Here is a 16,046-nt window from a genome sequence, read left to right on the forward strand (position 1 = left end):
ACTTTCACATGCAAAATACACTCACTCCCTCCTCTCCAAATCCCTAAAGATCCCACCTAATTACATTATCAGGTTCAATGTCAAGGATCTCAAGATGCATAACAGGTCTGACTTTGGCCCCTTGGGTAAAGTTCCTGTGAGTCGAAGACTTATAATAAAAAAGACAAGCGATTGGCTGCCAAATGTTATATATGGGGGTAGGAAAGGACAGGATAACCATAGCAGACGATCTCATCTGAAAAGATGGAGAATGGAAAACATATCAGAAGTATAGGTTCATAGAAGTCCTGCAGCCCAGCCTGGCAAATGCTTTCAGGACCCCCCAGTTCAGGGGTGGGGGATACACCTTGATTAGGCCTCAGCTCTGCTCCCTGAGAGGGACTCTCCAGCGCATTGTTTTCTATGGCTCTGTGCTTTACCATCTGGGATGTCTTTAGTTTTCCGCTCTCCTTGGCCACCTCTGTGTCCTTTGAGAAATTTTCTAAGCCTACTTCCTGCCTGTGAAAATGGGGGACCCAGAGGTTTTCTTACATTTTTTTCAACAGTCTCAGTTTTTTTAGTATAAGTTGACAAAACTTTTGCCAATATAGTACCCTCAAAATTTTTATGGGTTTCTTATAAATCTGATGAGCCAAAGTTAACACCTACAGTTCTTTTAGAGATAGATCTCATTGTTATTTGGGCAAGTCAGATTGCTGCGGGGGCAATGCTCCTAAGATTCCCAGCAGTCTTTTTGTCTCCTTTAGAGGGTCTCCTATGTTCTGCTTTATTTCTCTCAAAGATCATAATAAAAGGGCTTATAGATAAATATTTGATTGGATCCTTGTCCCAGGCTGCATTTTACTTTGAGAATCTTTTGCTAACTGGAGAGATCAGAGATGAGAAGCAATTTTATTTTCTGACCAGGAAGTCCTGGTCCCTCTAAATTTGTTTACCCACTGGTCAGTTACTTTTCTTTTTCTTGTACAAACTTACCAATATGCAGATAGTAAAAGCCACTGATACTTTCAACAGGTACTTCCAACATTCTGTCTGGAAATGTAATTGCTCATATTCCAAAGTTAATTTGGTATATTTTCTATCTTCTGAATTACCACATGGCAATTTTACCTTTTTTTTCTGCTTCATAACCATGTTGCTATTTTTCCATCTTTCTATAACAGTTTTCTCTGTTATAGAGTTTTCTAGACCCTTCCCAGTGTTTGGTATCACAGACAATGGCACATTCTGTTTGTTTGTTTGTGTTTGGCTATAACAGTACCCTAATTCTAAATCACAATTTCTGTGTTGGTTATCTGTTGTCACAAATAGTGTTGCACCACAAGTCACTTCAAAATTTGGTAGCTTAAAACAACCATTTATTTAGCTCACAAATCTACTGATCAACAGTTGGGGCTGTGTTGTGCTTTCTCTGATATGTTCTTTTGAGAGATCAGCTGGATGTCAGCTGATTTGGATGGCTTTGGCCGAGGTCACTTGCCTCAACTACATGTATTGAGGCTAGCCCAGCATATTCTTGTAGTGCAGGTACAAATATCAGTCGTGCAAGAGGGCGTGCAGAAACTTGCAGGTACTTGTCAAGCTTCTGTTACCATCTCATTGGCAAAAACAGGGCAAAGGAACACGTTCAGAGTTGGAGTAAGAGTTGATTACAAAGTTACAGGGAGAGTTTTGGATATAGATCAGCCATTACATAGACTATTAATAACCTTCATCTAGAAATTGTTTCGTGGAAATACAAAATGCCCCAAGGTAAAACCTTGTTCCAGTGCCCCCCTGGAACATACTCATGGGTTGGCTACCTCAGTTTCTTTGCCTTTGGGGCTGTTTCATTGGTGTCTGGAATATTTGCAAATCCACTTACCTTTCCTGCTGGTATTCCTCTTTTCAAAGTAAGTTCCACATGTTTATTACTTACAGGGTTGAGTGGCACCTTCTCTTATTTGTCCTCAGTTAATCATCCTGCTGGGAAGTATGGATAGCTAACAGAGGGAGGAGAAGGAAGAACCTGAGACAGCAAAAATGGCGGGCGAAGGCAGAGGTGTCTGAGGGTCAATGGAATTGTGACTCTGGCTACATGCGCATGTTAAATGCGCATGTGCCCTAATTTTTATTAGTGTGTGTATGTGTGAATGTATACACCTGTGCATTCATAGATGCACAGTAGTGAGTGTCCTTCCCAGTTTAGTAAAACGCCATTACACTTGACCTGACAAATCACTGAAACAGTGAGATACCCGTAAGTACTGGAAGATCAAGCCCTAGAGGAAAAGAAGGAAACATGCAATAGGTTACCTCAAAAAGGTTGTTGCAACAAAGCAAGAGTTGGGGGCTCCTGCACCCCACGCCACACTTCCAAATGGCAGTCATGAGCATTTACTTACCCCTTCTCCCAGTATAGCTTTCCTTTAACCTGGGTGCTGGGGAAATATGGGATAAAACATCCAGGTTGACCTTCCATGAAAGCAATGTGAAACAGAGAAGCGCAAGACAGATTTTGTCCTTTCGAGTCTCCCACCAAAATATCCCATCCTTACTGGAGGGAGAGGGCCAGGGAAAGTATCTAGTCCTTTCTCTGTCCCAAGAGTGTTGTTGTTCTCTTTCTTCTGAAATATTTTACATTTGAGAAAACACACCAGATATGTTTTGAGTTAGCAATTTTACTATGGCCAAGACTCTCTTCCAAGTGGCCTGGTTTGAGTTAGGAATTTTACCGGTTATTCATCAATTTTCTGAGTCCCTAAAACCTCCCAGGGAGGCTACAGGAGTCTGGAGTTCTTCAGAAGTCCTCATTCTAGTTCCACACAGCCCATCAGGCTCTTGGGACTGGTGGGACCTCCCCCATTACGTTGCGTTAAAGCATTTGCTATTCCAGGGAGATCAGGAAGCTGGTTCACTTAATATGTTAGTGGGACCCTCTGGGCAGGGCCGTAAGATTGAAAACTTTTGCCAGGAAGAGTTCCATAATCTCAGACGACCTAGTAAAACCCGGTTAGTGGATAAAATACAGAAAGACTCTATGAGATTCTTGTGACTATAATACTATCCGCATTTCGGAACGTATCAAAGAGATTAAATCCTGTGCCTATGATCACTCACTTGGGATGATTCCAGAACAGTGCTATTGCACACCTCACGATGTTGCTTCTGCTCCCTGCCATCCACCCTTTCCACGACCGAGGGGTTGGAAGCTTCCTTTACCAGCCCCTTACTGTAAGCAGCAATACTAAATACTTGACTCTAGGTTGGCACAATCTGTCCTCTGCTACCCACAGTTGGATGCCATACCAGGCCCAGTACCACAAAGCCCTTTGTCTGGCATGCATCGAACTGAAGTTACCTTTATATGCTCAAGGAACAGATAATAAGATGCAAAGCCCTTCTCGGTTACAGCTCAGCCCAAGGAAGTGACAATTATGCTCAGTGAGAATGCACAGCACTTCCTATTTGAAACTTGATTTACTGTGATTATAAAAACGATGCATGACATATTGATTTGATGTAACAATCAATATGTTTAATAAACGACTGATAATAGTTTTCAAACGTTATCTCCACACGAAGACAGCACTATGTTAGGTGGTATGTTACTTAGTCATGTTTGATTTCCCCACCCAAGCTTTACATTCTCTCTCAAAAACATACCTGAGAAACAAACCTTCACTGATACATAAACATATTCAAAGGTAAAAGATGTATTGGTGAGAGCCTCAAATTGACTAATTTTTAGGCTTTTCTTCTGAAAGGAGAATGCTTTCCGGAACGCGATTGCTGCCAGATGTAGTGGATTATACAGCATTTGCTCAGATATGAGAAGCAGATGGAATGAAATATTCTGGCTTCTGATCCAGTCCTTTTCTTATCTCTACGTAGCTCTTCTTAAGTGAACTTGACAGTGTTGTGGGTTGATATTATGATAGACTACTTTGGTAAATAAGAAAAAGGGTTTCACTCCCTACAATAGCAAATGAGCATTATAATAGAAATTTCCTTGTGCAGAGGAAGATATTACAATTTTCAACACACAATAAATATATTTGCTAGACAAAAAAAATGCATTTCATTACATGCAATGCACTTTCTATTGTACATTAACCACTTTTTCTGCTTTGTATGGAAAAATGCCATTTTCTACTGTAAAATGTCTGCGATTTATTTTTATGAGTCTGTTTTTCCTATGAAGTAAGAACATTCCATTACATAGCTGTGTACCAATAAATGTACATTGTAGAAGAGGTGAAATGTGCAGTACAAATGCCTGAGCTTTATTGTTTGGGTATTTGTACAGTTCTGAGAGGAGGCAAAGAGAGCTAAAATTTTGGACCATAACAGCTAATTTTATTAACACCACCGGTCTGTAATTAACTAGATTTACTGGAGTCCTTTACTTTGATACTCTCAGCAATTATAATAGATGTGCACTCTCTAAAATAATACTATTAAGTGCTCTAACTACAACTATAATTTTTTCTGACAATGTCCCTGCTGGGTTAAAAAACACATAATTAATACTTTATTTAATCCTTGCATACTGCAAACTTCGTTGACCATCATTCAAAATGGCAGTAGACCAGAGCCCCATATAGTTTCTTCACAGTTGAATGTATTTGACCCTGATTACTGTTTATTAGAAACATACCAAATAAATAAAAAGGGAGCTGCAACAAAGAATCAAGCTTTAACTTTTCTCCGTGCTCGTTGACTTTATAAGAATTGTGAGAATCTTTGTAGATTAGAGAGCTACAATTATTTCGCGTACGTCAGTCTTACACTTGAAATATTTAATGGAATATTTGTAGGGATGATGTTTGTCTTTTACCTGTGTTATTCTTATACTTAGAAACATAAACACTGCCTGTTTATCCATAAGGGCAGAGGCAGATTGATAGCGGGCTTGCCTACTTGACTTGCTTGGGATGATGTGTCTAAAGCAGTGCTTTTGAGGAGACCAAGGACTTTAGTCTTCCTGGCTTTGCGTTAGGTACCGTATGGAGGCTCTCTCATCTCATCACCACAACAACCCTCTGAAGTAGTTGTCATGCAGGGTGTCACACGGGGTGTCAGCTCCCGCTCCCCACATAGGAACGCAGGACATGGTGAGGCCAAAAAGGAACACCCACGGAGCTATAGGTAGGGGAGTCATACCACTATAGTCTCGCTGGCGGCTGGGTTGGAGACACAGGAAGCAGGAGCCACACGATCCGCAACCCTCACTCCACCGCTTGCTGGCTCAGCCACCATCTTCTCACTAGCCCCCATTTGCTGCTAGCGTGGCCACAGCAGTTACATTAGTGGCCAATGGCTCACTGGTTACAGCTGACGGCCAACGAGCCACAGCTGATGGCCATCCAATCACAGTTGATGGCCATTTACTATCTGAGTCAGCACCTTTCCACGTGAGGCCGAGAGCCTGGAAACTGCTCTCTGGGGCTCTGTCCCCAGTTATCATTTAATGGATACATAAAATTTTTGTTGCGGATGATGATGAAAAAGTTTTCTATAAACGGGTGACAGGTTACATAATATTGTGTGTATTTAATGCCACTGAATTGTACAATTATGAATGGATAAAATGAAAAATGTTATGTATATTTTACTACAATAATTTTTTAAGTAAGTGAGAATTCTGCCAAGATCGTACAACTGAAGGGCAGAAAATTCTACCCTCTATTATTGGACCTAATACCTGAATCGGTGTGGGCTTTTCTTTAATTCATTTGGTTCATTCGATCAATAAATATTTATTTAAAAGTCACAGTATGTCATGTCAGACTCTGAGGGAACTAGATGGGTGAGTCAGGGAGGTCTTCCGCTTCCAGGAGTGGGACAGACAGCTACATTCACAAATGACTAAGACACAGTCTGAGGACTGCAGTAGAAATATAATGAATAGTGCTGGGAACACTGGGGAGGAGGTTCCTGAGGCGGTCCGGGCTTCATCGAAGAGTTGCTCATTGATCTGGGTTGACGGGTGAGAAGGAATGTGTTTAATATGGAGTGCCTTGTCTCTCACATTTCTGCCTTGGAATCTTGGATCGAAAGCATTTGCAGCCTTTTCAAATAGTTTGAAGATTTGTTCCCCTTGTGTATAAGCAAGCTCACCCCTGGCCTTAGAAAAACGTCTTGGTTCATTCTCTGTCTTACTTTCTAAATATTTATAAGCAAAACCACTTTGAGAAATAATTCAATGTCCATGAGACATGCCCAATCTTTCTGAGTATGAGATTTAATAGGGAGACGAGGCAAAGACGGTTAAGTACCTTAAGAGACAGTCAATGTGGGGGGACCATGCAGACACAGGGGAAATGACTTCCTCTGGGAGGCGGAGAAAAGCTTCACCGATTGGGTGAGGTGGGGGGGAGGGACGTCTTTGTGTTTTCCTCTTAAGACTGTGTCGAATTGTGATAACTATATGTAAGTTCATTTCATGTGAATAGAAATATATAAGCAAAAGCAGAAAGCCACAATATATTAGGCCTATTTAGGGAAGCAGTGAAAAAGCAACCCAGAAAGTCCCATTGGGACCAGATTACAAGGATCTCCAAACCTCTAATGCTCTGCTTATTCTTGGAATCCAAAACCACGATTTCTTACTGGGTAGATTTAGGAAAGGCTGAAGAATTTTCACATCTCTACTCATGTACAAGGGATGGTGGAGAAAAAAGGAGAATAAAAGCAATGATCCAAAGGCCCCAGATGGGCACTGAGCTCACGGGAGGCGCGGGAACAGATTGGACTAGAAGCATGACATTGTGCAAAAAAGAGCGTTTTGGAGTCAGTCAGCCCTGGGTTCAAATTCTGTATTCAAAATTTACCAACCGTGCAAACTTGGCCAAATCACTTAGAAGTTCTGAGCCTCATTTTCCTTGTGTGACAAATGAGGACAACAGTAGCATCTTTGAACAGAATTATCCTGAGGACTAGAGGATGGGGTGACAGATGTATGTGTGTGTGTGTGTGTGTGTGTGTGTGTGTATATATATATGTGTGTGTGTATATATATATGTATATGTATATATATATATGTATATATATATATATATATATATATATATATATATATATATATATATATATATATATATTCCAGGTGGCTCTCAAAGATACCAATGTTAGCTCCTTCCCCAGGTGATCTCTAAAGTCCCAATGGAACCTGAATATCTGTGAAATAACTTAGAAACGTTTTCTGCAAAAATAAGTTGTTCAAACTGAAGCTAAATATGTATAATATCTTTCTAGATAACAAATATAATTAATTTCAAGTATAAAATAAAAATATCACAGCCAAAATAGAGTCTCCTAGTGCAGACACTTATCTCTGGGAATTACTCAAATATTTTTGGAAGCTCCATTAACCATTTCATTCCTAGGAGTTGTCATGTAAGGCTCAGAACCATGTGTTTAGAAAATCGTGTCTGCTTGTCAGATCTAAGACAAGGTCCCTCCAATTTCTTTTCCTAATCAGAGCTATGAGTGAGGGTCTTATCCTGTGCAGTGTATCCTTCTGCTAAAGTGACTACCAGCAGCAGCTGAAAGGATAAATGCAAATTTGAAAACATCTCCCACACTTTCAATTAGAAATAGTCTAGATTGTGGTACTTTGTGTCCCTACTCGACTTTATGTCTTTGTAACTAGCCACTTTATGGAGTTCTTTCCTTCTAATTATTTTTCAGGTGACCCTTTTAGTTTTCTATCTTGTAATATCTGTAAATGAGGTCGTCTCCTTTTTGACTGCTGTATCATTATTTGTGTCAGGAGGATGGTGGTAGCGGGCATGGATGTGGAAAGATGGGCATGGAAAGGCCTCCAGTGTTTCCACATTTAATATGATACTGCCATTTAGTTTGAATCCCATCTTTCCTGTCACCTGGCTCACATCATGGAGAAACTTTTGGGAAAATGACTTTTACCCATTGAGCTCTGAGCTCATTAAGGAGAGGGTCTTTTCTTTTTCATCTCCGCATACATGGCGTTAGCACAGAGCCTGGAACATAACATATGTGTTGATAGTTATGGGAGGTGCAAATAAGTAAGTACCTTAATATCTCAGGGCTCAACAAAAAGATCCTGAGGACAGCCATGTCCAATAGGAAATCATTTTCTTATTTTTTTATTTCCTATTTTTTAAAATAATTTCCTATTATTTCCTATATTATTTTATTCCTATATTTTATTATTTTAATATAAATATTTAATATTTATTCCTATATTATATTATTTCCTATATTATGTCCTATCTTTTTAGAATTTCAAAGAACAGTCATTGTTCAGCTATCTTCCTAAAAAAAATGTTTCATTTAAAATCAACGAATATCTTGAATGCTTGCCCTTTTCTGATTCTTATGTAAGAAAGCAGGCAGGGGATACAATTTAAGGCTCTATCCTACTTATAATTAGAAGTAAAAAGGGGAGCCCAAATTCCTGTTTAAATTGTTGATCCAATTATGAATTCTTTAATTCCTTTTCTGACATATATGCTTTCCAGCAAACATACAAATAAATAAATCCAGGGATGAATAAAATAAACTAATTGGCTATTTTGTACCTGCCCATGATACACAAAACAAAAGTATATTCTACGCTGATTATACTTGGATGTTGTATCTTGGTATTTTCAAAGAATATCTATTCTAATGTTGTATAATCTCCTTTTCTTAGTTCTTTCCACTTCATAATTTTTACAAGTTTTTGTTTGAAATGTTTTGTCTCTTAATGTCACTCATGCATTTAATCATTTAAAAATGGGCTACGAGATGGGATTGAATGTGAAGATTTCTTAAGGAAGAATTAAGATCTATCAAAGAATAAGTAGCAAACCCAATCTGGCAGAAGTCATATTTATTGAAAAAAATTAATATCTTTGCTATAAAATTTGTAACAGGAATATTTACTGAATGTTTATTTTGATGCATAAACCTGAATATTACATACCAAGTACAAGACAGTAGCTCTAGTTTTTCCTTTATTTACATTTTATGAAAATTGTTATGCAGTCCATGTTAAGAGAACTTATGATGGAGAATCGTTACATTAGAAAAATAATATTCTTGATAAAGCATTCTCAAGGAGTCCAATCACATTTTCTGCCTCTCCAATAAGGCAAAAGTCCCTGGAACAGCATATAACTTAATTTACAAAATACAATAACTGTTCAGACACATATTCAAGTTTTCTTTTGGTATGATTTTTCCTCACTGTAAAATTACTTTTTTTTTTTTTTTCTAAAACAGAAAGATAGACTTCCAGGAAAATGTCATTGAATGATTTCAGCTGTACATTACATAAACAACTCTGCAGCCTAGCAGCAGCCACGGCTACAGCCATCATTAACTTTAAATATTTTGCTTAGTGAGCTATTCTCAAATGTAGCATATTTTAAGATTTTGCCATCATTATGAGTGTGGAATCATTGGTTTTCAGAGCAAACAGATCTGTCACAGTATGAAGCTTTGTTTGTTGTAGGGAACTGGTACACAATTACACTTCCACTCACAAGGGCACGCCACAGATGTCACTACAGTCAGGCTCTGATGGCTCCACCCAGGTCCTGCGTGGGGACCAACCCCAGGCCTCCTGTGCCCCCTCGCACGCACAGCCCTGGATGGTTCAGGCAGTTTCATTTCCAGATACTTTTTTTTTTTTTTTTTGCTGTTCACAGTTAAGTTGTTTTGATTCCTTCAAAGGCACACAACTTCCACCTTTTTTCCAGCGTTGCTCCCACACCTGTGAATTCCTGTTTAAACATGCGTGGCAGCCTCATCAAAAGCATTTCGATTTCGTTTGCGGATATCTGTTAGAAAGGAAGATAAGTCAGTGTTAGGGAAGGAACTCAAAGAAGGGGCTGCGTAAGGACGTGCTTTCCCAGTGACACAAATGGCAGGCAGTTTTCTACGTGGCTGTCAAATGTCCTTATAAAGGGAGCCCGAGAAAAGCACTACACAGGATTCTCCTCGATCTGGGAGCAGCCGTTAGGGTCCGGAATGAGGCAAATAGAAAGTACCAGACGCACCCTTCATATGGATGGCCACCTCACTGGCAGTGCCATGCCTTAGCAGCCCTCCCTTGATATCAGAGGAGACAGGGGACAGGATTTAAGAGAGTTCAGAGTCAATCCATCACCACTTCCGGAAAAGCTACTGGTGCCCACACTTTGTTCTACAAAGGGCAGCACTTGTATGTAACTCAGTGAGGGCTAGAGAGCATGTGGGTAGATTTCTTGCCATCCTAACTTCTTTGTCTTCCTTTAACTTTCACAGGGACCAGAAAACACTAAAGGATTCAGAACAGAAATGAAATGAAACCCCAAACCTACAGCAATAAAAGTCTTGACATCCAGTTGTAAAATCCAGGTAGATTTTTTAAAATGCAGTTTCTTCTACCAATTTTTGTTTTCCTTTCATACATTTATATACCAATAATTCATTTTTTCTCAAATAAAGGATAAATCAAGCCCAATCCTGCTCTAACACAGCCCGATGCTCGTTTTCCTGTGTTTGCTTCCTGACCCATGCGTGTGCATGGGGACCTCATACAGCAAGGTAACTAAGGCCCTGGCACTGGGGGTCACACATTTCTGTTGGAATCTTGTGTCTACTATTCTTACGAGCTAAACGATCCCTGCACCAACATAGTCTCTGTAAGCCTCAGCAAATGGGAGTGACATTTCACAAAGATGTGTGAAGACCACTGACTTACCCACAGACACATTCAATGAATCAGACCTTAGCCTTATGTGCCATGGTATAATCACCGTCTAGATACCATCTAGATACTTTCCATTTAACAGTATTAAGACTAATTTTAAAGAGAGACCAAATAGACCAGAAGTCAAATCAACTGTTCACTTAATATTCACATGAAAAAGGTTTCCCATGATATTAAGATTCCTGGGCCTATAATACAAAACTTTAAGTAGAGGCTGAAGGGAACCAAGGTTTTGCCACTCTGAAACTATCCTTTTGGGATATTAATTTTAAACTGTTTATTAAGAAATAAGACTCAGAAAGAACCTCTGACCTGCTCCCCGCCCCCCCACATACATACCACCTGTCATGCAGGGTCTCTGGTCCCGCGCCCCTCATAAGAACGCAGGACATGGTGAGGCAAAAAGGAACACCCACGGAGCCATAGGTAGGGGAGTCACACCACTATATTCTCACTGGCGGCTGGGTTGGAGACACAGGAAGCAGGAGCCACATGATATGCAATCCGCTGTCTGCTTCTCTGCCAACCAACCAACCAGCGTAGGCACGGCAGTTATATCAGTGGCTAGTTGGCTACCCGGTTACAGCTGATGGCCAACCAGCCACAGCTGACGGCCCTCTACTACCCGAGCCAGCACCTTCCCACGTGAGGGTGAGAGCCTGGAAACTGCACTCTGGAACTCTGTCCCCACAATTAGTTTAAAAGCTGAATGCATTTCCCTGTAAAACAATGTTAAATGGCTTATTAGATCCCAGATCAACCCACAAACGCCTACTAAACAGGTTATGAAAAGGTTCCTAGTGACCTGAAAAGTGCATTCTCTTTCAGTGAACACTGGGCAGCTCTCCTTCACTGGTCTCCTCACCTCATTCTCACAGCCCTCCCGTGACATGTGTGAGGCGGACACTGAGCTATCTCCATTTTACAGCTGAGACATCTGAGTGAGCTACACAAGCGTTTTAGCAGAGACAGAATTGGGGACAAAGCCGCTACATGTGGGTTGGGACCTGAGCGCTGGTGTTTTCAGCTCTCCCCAGGACTGTCCTCAGCAGGTGGACAACCAAGAGTGTAGTCATTCTTTGTTCTTTTATTAATAAATATCAAGCACCTGGGGGTACTTGTTAAAGCTTCCCCTGCTCCTTCTCTGGAGACTCTGATTCAGCTGATCTGGGGAGGAGCCCACATAATCTACCTTTAACAATCACCCCAGGTAATTCTTATGTTCAGGTGCATGTGGGTTAAGTAAGAATGGGGACTTAATTCAGACAGCCTTGGATTTGAATCTGGGCTAATCCTCAAGCAAGCTGTGTGACAGGTCAGTTAATAGCTGTAATTCTCCGTTGGTCATGTGTATAATAGAAATCACGATACCCCTGTCAGTGTTACTGAGAGAATTACACGTAAAATGCAGCCCAGTGCCTGGCACGAGTACCCTTTCTATGTGTCTGTATATCAGTGCTGTAGATATGACATGCTAACATCCAGCCTTTTGTGGTAGGTGGGTCACACGCCGTGCTCAGAAGGCAAAGGAAACAAGTACAGAGAAGCCCGTGGTCAAGCCCAGTTTTTCATCAGTCCACAAGGCTTCGGTCTTTAAGCTTTACGAGGCCACACTGTCCTGTAAACAGGCTTCCTCCTGTCCTTTGCAGGAGGACAGCACAGCTCTCTACGGTAGCTCCAGTTCCAGTCACGTCCCAGCGACGCCCCTGGGATGAGCGCTCCTTCCTCAGATCCAGAAGAGGCAACAGAGAAGCTGACAGATCCAGGTAACCCCAGCCCGGTCGTTCTAGGCTTGTTTCCAGCATAAACATCACCTGCCTTGGAAATGATGGGAAGAAGCCTCGTGCTACTCATTAGCAAGGAAGACAAGGCTGAATTCCTCAGGGTGAAATAAAGATCTGATCTGAAGATAATGTCTGTGTGGGAGGCCAGCTGGGGTCAGGCCAGGCAATGCCACCCAGTCGCCCTACAGGTGGTTGTAAAAAGCGTAACAACTCACAGTCGCCCAGAACCTTTTCAGAATCTTCTGAAGACACTTCCTTTAATTCTCACCACACTCTCACGAGAGAGGGAATAATTTACAAGTGAGGACACTGAGGTCCAGAGAGATTAGGTCACCCCGGCGGTAAGTATGGAGCTGGGGTGCAGATCCAGATTCCTTGGCCTTGTTCGTTACCTCGGATGCCAACTGCCACAGGTCATTACGTCTCAGCTCATGGGGAGGGGTCCTGGTAGAGGGGTCCATGTACACGACCCAGGACCTCTGTGGTGAATACTTTAGAGTCATGTCATCAACAGCAAAAAATGGGAAATTCCCAACTCAAGCATTCGTATGCCAATGCATCCCCGCAGGAACCAAAACAGAAAGCAGATCCTGGGGAATCTTTTTGTCCACGGTGCCTTTTGACCTGAGCCTAACTTGAACCTCAAAGGAAGCAGAAGGCAGCAGGAGAGAGGCCTCACTGTGGGCCAAAGCACACAGTAAGTGCTTTGTGCGCACGAGCTCCTCAGAAAGCTCATTCAACAAGCAAGCACACCTCCCCTGCCCCCAGCTGGAAGAATGACGCGCTGGCAGAAGATTTGGATTCTGATCATGGCAGGACCAACGACCACCTTCACCTTGTCTAAATCAGTCCCTTTGGGTGTTTTCTCACTTGCAAGACAAGGGAACTGGAAAGAAACTGACTGAATGCCCTGCGGTCTTGGGTGTGAGTGCTGGCTCCACCACGTAGTAAGCAGCGGACTTGGGGCAAGCCCTTCACAATTCATCCATCCACTAGGCTGGAGCAAAGATCTCAGACTGACAGGATGCATGTAATAGGTCTTACGAACTTTAAAGCCCCAAACATGGCAGCCAATACTTCGCAGTACTTACTGTGTGCCAGGTACTGTCCTGAATGCCATTCATGTATTGTCATTTAACTCAGAGGGTGAAACTGAGGCACAGAGATGTTAAATAAGTTGTCCAAGGACACAGAGCTAAGAAGCTGTGAAACTGGGCTCTGAAATTCTCCTGATTACTTAGTTTGAATCACCAGTTGAACATACCTCAGATTTGGACACAGCCAGAAATTAACATAATGGGAATTAGTGCCCTCAAAAGTTATTGTTGGTAGTGCCATGGGACAGCCAGATTCTGCCATAAAGATGTAAGTAAGGTGGATGGGGACGTGTCACAGTTACAGAACAGATAAGGAGATGCTATCTGAAACATCAATTTAATAAGTCTCTCAGCTAAATTCTAGAGCATTTCCTTAAAGATGTTTATATCTCACGCCAGAAGAAAGATCAAGGAGCTTTCAGGTTAGGTTAATGGTTTTTAAACCTTTTCCATACCTTGACCAAATAACATTTATGACATATTACATTTTGGGATTTTCAAGACAAATTGAGGAGAAAATTCAATTTGTATTATTATTATTATTATTATTATTATTATTTTTACTTTATGGCCAAAGAATCTTCATTTACTTTAATTCTGTTTTCTTCTCCCCCTTATAAATAATTTGTCAGTTCTTGCAATTTTGCCTTCACAATACCCTTTATTGTCCTACCAATAATTTCTTGGTCTTGAGAACTCAGAGTTACGGTGTCGTCGCATAAAACAAAGCACTCAGAGCTCAGCATGAAATGCACCCCATTTTCTCATCAGCTGTGCAGAGGTCCCTTCCCCGAATCCTTCTGGAGATCAGGGCACTTCTCCGAGCTATTTGTCACAGATGGAACGCTGGGGTCCAGGGAAGGGTGCTGCTTGTCCAGCTGGTGAGGGAGGGCTAGAACTCCGTGCAGGGCTCCTGAGGCCCAACCCAGCCTGACTTTCACAGCACTACAACCGCTCTCACAACGCTGCAGCCAGGACAATCACATACACATGGTTAAGAGAACTCTGTGTGGCCTTATGAACAGGTAAGACACATGTGCCGTGACTAGGAAATCTCATTTTCCCATACATCATGTATTTGATGCTGTAGAAGTTAACATGATATTTTTATTACCCTCTTATCCAGCTGGCTTTTGTTCCAAGAAATTGGTGGTCTGTGTATTTTCAGCCTTTGATGTTGTTGGTGGATTCCCTCCCTACCCGTTTCGTTTAAACATTTCTAAAATTGATTCTTTTAGAAAGGATTGATTTGCTCTAATTTAAAAAAGAGAAGATGAGAAGGAATAAAAGCTCCGTGTAATGAAGGAGCTTATGTAGTGGTACCACCACAGAGGTAATTTATGGTAAGACCTGCTGGAATTTTTTTCTGATCTGCGGACTCAAGCTCAAGCCTGCTGCTTCCTTGCCGGGCCTCTGAACATGTGTATCAATTGACACAAGCAGACATAAACCAATTTTATTATAAGGATGGTTGGCTCCATGTCCCGTATCAGTCAGGCAAGGGAAGCCAAGTGACAAGCGGCTCTCGTCTGAGGCACTGAGAAGACACTGGCACAGGCTTTGCCGAGGAGACTGGAGAGTCAGAACAGCCAATTGGAAAACCAGATTTCCTTACATAGGATAAGCTGACTGTTAGTGCTTAGTGCACATTCCACCTTGTTTATTCTTCAGATCCCTGGGCAAAGCACAGCCTGGGCACACAGACATCTTGCTATAAACATTTGCAGAGAGAAATGCAGAATGGGCAGAGGTGAGGGGGATGGGGTGGGGTGGAGAAAGGAATGGAGGGAGGGAGGGAGAGAGGGAGGGAGAGAGGGAGAGGGGACACAAAGGAGAAAGTATGGGAGGAAAAAGAAGAGAAGATAAACAAGTGAGGATGAGGAAGAGAGTAGGAGAGAACCAGAAGGAAGAGGGACAGGGAAAAGGGAAAGAGAGGGAAAGAAGGAAGAAGATAAATAGAAGACTTAGAAGGAGAAAAGGAAGGAGAGAAGAGGAGAAAGAGCAGAAAGGGAAGAAATGTGGCAACAAGAGCTAAAGTACCCCGGAGGGAAGCCGCAAGAATAAGCATGGATTCAAGGATATCTCCTGTTAATAATCACCTATTTCGCTCTTCTCTATTTCATTAAATATTTTCCTACCCAATTTAGCACATCATTAGTTCACGTCTGATTCTCAAGTTAGTTCATAGCTATTATACCATTTCCTCAAGTAGACTACAAGCCTTTTGAGAGCAAGGTTCTTCAATTTCCTTGGTGTCCTGGCCATTCCTGTTCTACTTAGCCTGTAGGGCGTGCTGGGTCTGTGACAAGCAATGAACTCACTGAGCATTCTTCACGGGGGCCCTGGTAACTTTGCCCATTTCTCTTGCTGTGGTTGAGCAACTGTCTTTATGCTCTATGTAGCCAAATAGAAGTAGTTATCTCCAATACTTCTTATGTTATGTGCTTTTCAGAGCTGATC

The 16,046-nt window shown here is 41.7% G+C and overlaps 1 protein-coding gene across 9 annotated transcripts in view; it reads right to left on the reverse strand.

Moving 5' to 3' along the window:
- Nucleotides 1-8,822: 8,822 nt before the first annotated feature.
- ENOX1 (ecto-NOX disulfide-thiol exchanger 1) overlaps nucleotides 8,823-16,046 on the reverse strand; it is a 512,775-nt gene continuing 505,551 nt past the window's right edge. For all 9 annotated transcript variants that reach the window (XM_081045517.1, XM_081045515.1, XM_081045511.1 and 6 more), the window contains one exon: nucleotides 8,823-9,791. In XM_081045517.1, the coding sequence (XP_080901643.1) occupies nucleotides 9,660-9,791 (132 nt within the window). In that variant the 3' untranslated portion in view covers nucleotides 8,823-9,659. The remainder of the gene's footprint in view (nucleotides 9,792-16,046) is intronic.

Source organism: Rhinolophus hipposideros (assembly GCF_964194185.1).
Source record: "Rhinolophus hipposideros genome assembly, chromosome: 4".
Classification (NCBI taxonomy): Eukaryota; Metazoa; Chordata; class Mammalia; order Chiroptera; family Rhinolophidae; genus Rhinolophus; species Rhinolophus hipposideros.